Raw genomic sequence first — 5,723 nt, 5'->3', positions numbered from 1 at the left:
TTAAGTTAGTGATAAGATCTTTTGATGTAATGGCTGATTGGTCAGCTATATTTGATTATTTTTGGCTAGTGATTAGGTTTGTATTAGTTGGGGCAGTTAAATACATTAGGTAACTGTCAATGTACATTGTAACTCTTTTATATTTCAAATTTGAATGAAAAATACGTAATGTTCAGTTACAACTTTGCTGAGTATTCAATTTTGATCAAATTTTTGCTTTGCTTTACTCTTTCTTTGCTTCGATTCTTCTTGTTTCAGTCTTGCAAACACTGTGTTGTAACTTTGTTTGATGTTTGCTGCTGCCATTGTTCCAACAAATTCAATATCAGAAATGATTAGACGCATGAAAACTGGTTAGAATTTTGTAAAACAAAAAAGTTGGCCCAAAAATCTGTCTCCACACATGAATCATACAAAGGTTCAGACAGGTGTCAGATCATACACCGACTGCCACATATGCAGATGACGTGGCCATCCAAGATTCTCGGGAAAAATAGCCTTCTACACCGCTAGAAAGTGAAAGGGGTTGATATGCACCAAACTTAAATGTCAAAGAAAGCATACGGAAAAATGTTGAATAATCAACAAATTAAACCCCTTTTTTTTGTCTTCAGAGGTAGGCGTTTGTATTTCTCTGTTTCACTTTGATTTTCTAGGTCCAACTGATACCTACATTACAAGACTGTTTCGAGCTTTTTCAAGAGCATTCTGGCAACTGGCAAGTTCATACATATACTTCACATTTTCCATTATTTTTTTTAGAACAGAGTTTAAGATCTCAGTTTGTTTAAACTTTTTTGGTATGGTCAAAACTGAAGAACATTGAATTTTAGTGTCCCATGGCAGGTCCCAGTTTGCTGTCTTGTAGTAATTATTTATTATGCATGAAAATTAGATAGTGAGAGAGAGTTTTGGTCCAAGAAACAATGATAGAATGTAAGAGTTTCTTAATTAACAAGCTACTAACCAGGTAAGCTCCTAATAATTGGGAGATGTTGTTTCTTAATGGCACCTTAGTTGCTGTCAATGGTGGTTTTAAAATCAAAGTTACAGCTTCCAAAATCTGTGTTTGCTGTAAGAAATCTATCAATGGCAGCCAATTGGAGTTTTTTTGTCTGATTTTTTTCTTTTTTCAAGTTGTTGCAGAAATTAAAAATGGCAAATGATCTGGGAATAGCATTTTACATCATCATATGCTGCATATTCTTCATCATATCCAAGACCATTCTTATGATCCTCCTTTACAAGCGATGGAAAAGAAAGAATACCATTTATGAACACGATTTCTCAGGTATATATTTAAGCCTTCTAAATGAATATAAATTGATTGTTTTTTTCCCTAGAATTTGATGATTTTTTTTAAAGGTGGGAAAATGGTGATGTTCAGATCTCCATTATTGCAATCACTATCATCTGATGTGTTCTTAGAAAACACATTGAAATTAAGCAACAAAGACATCATTGGTGCTGGAGGGTATGGTACAGTTTACAAAGTAATGATAAATGAAACCATGGTCTTTGCTGTAAAAAGGCTTAACAGAGGAACAACAGATAGAGATAAAGGATTCGAACGAGAATTGGAAGCCATGGCCGATATCAAACACCGCAACATTGTAACTCTCCATGGTTATTACACCCACCCTCACTACAATCTTCTTATCTATGAACTAATGCCTAATGGAAGCTTGGATTCTTTTCTCCATGGTATGCATAAATACTCACATACGAGTCCGAGTAACATATAAGTCTGACTTTGATGCTAATGCTAGATTAAATTGTGATGCAGGAAAATCAATGGACGATAAGGTTTTGGATTGGCCAACAAGATCTAAAATAGCATTAGGTGCTGCAAGAGGAATAGCATATCTTCACCATGATTGTATCCCTCATATAATCCATAGAGATATTAAGTCTAGCAACATATTACTGGACCAGAACATGGAGGCTCGAGTCTCGGATTTCGGGTTAGCCACATTATTGGAACCCACCCATTGTTTGAAAAGTCAAAAAGGGTGGGCACCGAAAGTAAAAAGTAAAATTGGTTGGCAAGTTGGGTTAAAAGTTGGCATGGGATAATTGCAATTTTGGTCCCTAATTGTATAGGGACATTGCAAGTTGATCCTTGAACCTCAACTATAAATAGGCCTAACCATTTCTTACTTTCTTCATCCCACACTTGCCATTCTCTACTTAAGGCAATTGTTCTCTCTCCCTATTTGTAAACTTTCACTTGTATTTTTGGAGTGAAATATATTTGGTAGTGCCCGAGGACGTAGGCAAAATTTGCTGAACCTCGTTAAAATTCTAGTGTTCTTTATTTTTTGTTCTGCATATTTTGCAAGTGTCATTGTAGTGATTTATTGTGCTATTAAATTACGATAGAGGATATTCTGGCTAGGAAAGATCTGGTATGTAAGCGATCCTCGTGATCCACCTCTCTTTCCTGGGAATTGAACTTAGTGTGATTTTTCAGTATAATAATTTTACTCTTTCACACGCTTCCGCGCAACAATTAGTACCAGAGCCAGGTTCGTACTTGGGGAATACGACCGTTTACGGTACTATTTACGTATACAGCACTATTCACGTATACGATACTATTCACATATATGGCACTATTCACGTATACGGTACTGTTCACGTATACAGTAGTTGGGATTGAGGAGAAAAATGGCAGCAGCATCGTCATCAGCAAGGACTACTGTGACAAATGCAAAATTTGAAGTAGAGAAATTTGACGGTACCAATAATTTTGGTATGTGGCAATGTGAGATCCTGGATGTCTTATGTCAGCAAGAGCTAGATATAGCCCTTGAAGAAAAACCTGACAAGATGGATGACAAGGAGTGGGCCAAGATCAATAGACAGGCATGTGGTAAATCCGCCTATGTTTGGCCAAAGAGCAGAAGTACTCTGTCATGAGGGAGACATCAGCGAAGAAGTTATGGGATACACTGGAAGAAAAGTTTCTAACGAAAAGTCTTGAAAATAGGCTTTATATGAAAAAGAAACTTTATCGATTCACGTATGCACTCGGTATGTCGATGAATGACCATGTGAACTCATTCAATAAAATTTAGCAGACTTGCTAAATTTGGATGAGAAATTTGAAGATGAAGACAAGGTATTATTGTTGTTGAATTCCCTTCCTGATGAATATGATCATCTTACCACCACATTGCTTCATGGGAAGGACACGATCACATTTGATGCAGTCTGTAGTGCGTTGTATAGATCTGAGACTCGAAAGAAAGATAAAAGAGATCACAGAGATACAACCGCAGAAGTCTTAACAGTAAGAGGTCGTTCACACAGCAACAAATCTGGTAGAAGGGGAAAGTCCAAAGGGAGACCCGCCAAAGATGAATGTGCCTTTTGCCGTGAAAAAGGGCATTGGAAAAAGAATTGTCCTAAGCTACAAAAGGGCAAGGCTATTTCTAATGCATGTGTAGCGGAGCATGATGAGGAGTCAGACTTTAGCTTGGTTGGCATGGCAATGGCATGTCAAACGGATGAGTGGATTTTGGATTCAGGATGTACTTACCATATGTGTCCTAATAAGGACTGGTTTTCTAGTCTTAAAGAGCTAGAAGGTGGAATTATTCTTATGGGCAATGATAGTGCTTGTAAGACAATGGGAGTGGGTACAGTCCAATTGAAGAATCACGACGGCTCAATCCAAGTCTTGACAGATGTTCGCTACGTACCTAGCCTGAAGAAAAATCTCATCTCATTAGGTGCCCTAGAATCTAAAGGGCTCACAATCACTTTGAGAGATGGATTACTAAAAGTAGTAGCTGGGCAACTGACGGTGATGAAAGGCACAAGAAGAAATAACTTGTATTTTTTAAATGGAAGTACAGTTATGGGATCAACATCAACAGTTTCTACAAAAGATATAGATTCAGAGGCTACCAGATTATGGCATATGCGATTGGGACATGCTGGTGAAAAAGCTTTGCAGACATTGGTGAAGCAAGGCTTATTGAAAGGTGCAAATTCTTGCAAAATGAAATTCTGTGAACATTGTGTTCTGGGCAAGCAGAAGAGGGTAAAATTTGGTCCAGCAATTCACAATACGAAAGGAATTCTGGACTACGTTCACAGTGATGTGTGGGGACCTACCAAAGTAGCTTCTTTGGGAGGTATGCACTATTTTGTTACTTTTGTTGATGATTATTCAAGAAAAGTATGGGTGTATCTAATGAAAAGAAAAAGTGAAGTTTTGGATGCATTTCTGAAATGGAAGAAGATGGTGGAGACTCAGACTGGTCGAAAGGTCAAACGACTTCGATCAGATAATGGTACTGAGTACAAAAACGATCCATTTCTACAAGTATGCCAAGATGAGGGCATTGTGCGACACTTCACTGTTCGGGATACACCACAGCAAAATAGGGTGGCAGAACGAATGAATCGAACTATACTGGAGAAAGTTTGATGTATGTTGTCCAATGCTGGATTGGGCAAAGAATTTTGGGCTGAGGCAGTTACATATGCGTGCCATCTAATTAACCGTTTGCCATCAGCTGCAATAAATGGAAAAACTCCTATGGAGATGTGGACTGGTAAATCTGCTACTGATTATGATTCTTTGCATGTATTTGGTTCCACTGCATATTATCATGTAAAAGAATCTAAGTTAGACCCAAGAGCAAAGAAAGCATTATTCTTGGGTATAACTGATGGAGTAAAAGGATATCGTCTCTGGTGTCCTGATACAAGGAAGATTGTTTTCAGTAGAGATGTGACTTTTGATGAATCAACCATGTTGAAGTACAAGGATTCACAAAAGGATGACAAAACCAGTAGTACTTTGCAGCAGGTGGAGCTTGAAAAGGTTAACGATGATCCAGCTAATATTGAAGGGACAAATGATGAAGAGGTTCCTACCCAAGAACCTCTACAGCAACAAGATTCAATTGCATATAGAAGGCCAAGAAGAGAGATTCGTAAGCCTGCTCGCTTTGATGATATAGTGGCCTATGCACTTCCAATTACATATGATGATGTTCCTTCTACTTACACAGAAGTAATAAGTAACCCTGATGGTGTAAAGTGGAAGTAAGCAATGAATGAAGAAATGCAGTCCCTTCATAAAAATAAGATGTGACAGCCCAAAGTTGACCCTAGTCGGGAAGTGGTTTCGGGACTGCTAAACCGAGTCACCGAAATGTTTGAATGTGATACTTATTGTCTAGAATATGTAATTATGAATGTGTGAAAATTACAAGCTTCAATTTGGTTGATTTCATGTGAATTTAGTCACTAGGACTTATGTGAGAAAATTCAAAAATGTGATAGGTCAATGTGTGAGGACCTATTAGTGCATGTGGACAAAGGGGGGGACTTGCATGTCAAATTTCCCCCCCTAATGAGTAGTGGCTGGCCATGACAAAGAATGATGGGCAAAACATGTCATGAAACATGTTTTGTTAGTGGAAGAATAAAATAAGAAGTATGGTAATAAAGAAATGGAAAACAAAAGAAAAAAAAAAGGTGTGTGTAGTGTTTGTTCCCCCCCCCATTGCCGTGAGCTCAAGAGAAGAAAGGAGAAAAGTTTGTGTTCATCCTTTCTCACCTCCATTTTAGCCTAAATTAGAAAGAAAAACAAAGAAAAAAATTTCTCATCCTTTGGTTCATCCTTGGCCAAAAATTTTAAGGAGGAAAGAAGAAGAAAGGTGAAGAGATTCGGCCATGCATGTAGCTAGGCCAAGGTATGT

At 37.8% G+C, this 5,723-nt stretch overlaps 1 protein-coding gene across 1 annotated transcript in view; it reads left to right on the top strand.

The window, feature by feature from the left end:
• Positions 1–1,155: 1,155 nt before the first annotated feature.
• The window catches only part of LOC107928090 (receptor-like serine/threonine-protein kinase At1g78530), a 6,176-nt gene continuing 1,608 nt past the window's right edge, over positions 1,156–5,723 (top strand). Inside the window, exons 1-3 of the mRNA XM_041087844.1 lie at positions 1,156–1,291; positions 1,366–1,704; positions 1,787–1,993. Coding sequence (XP_040943778.1) covers positions 1,156–1,291; positions 1,366–1,704; positions 1,787–1,993 — 682 coding nt within the window. The remainder of the gene's footprint in view (positions 1,292–1,365; positions 1,705–1,786; positions 1,994–5,723) is intronic.

This window comes from Gossypium hirsutum, chromosome D01 (assembly GCF_007990345.1).
Source record: "Gossypium hirsutum isolate 1008001.06 chromosome D01, Gossypium_hirsutum_v2.1, whole genome shotgun sequence".
Classification (NCBI taxonomy): Eukaryota; Viridiplantae; Streptophyta; class Magnoliopsida; order Malvales; family Malvaceae; genus Gossypium; species Gossypium hirsutum.
This window is presented reverse-complemented; position numbering and strand designations above follow the sequence as displayed.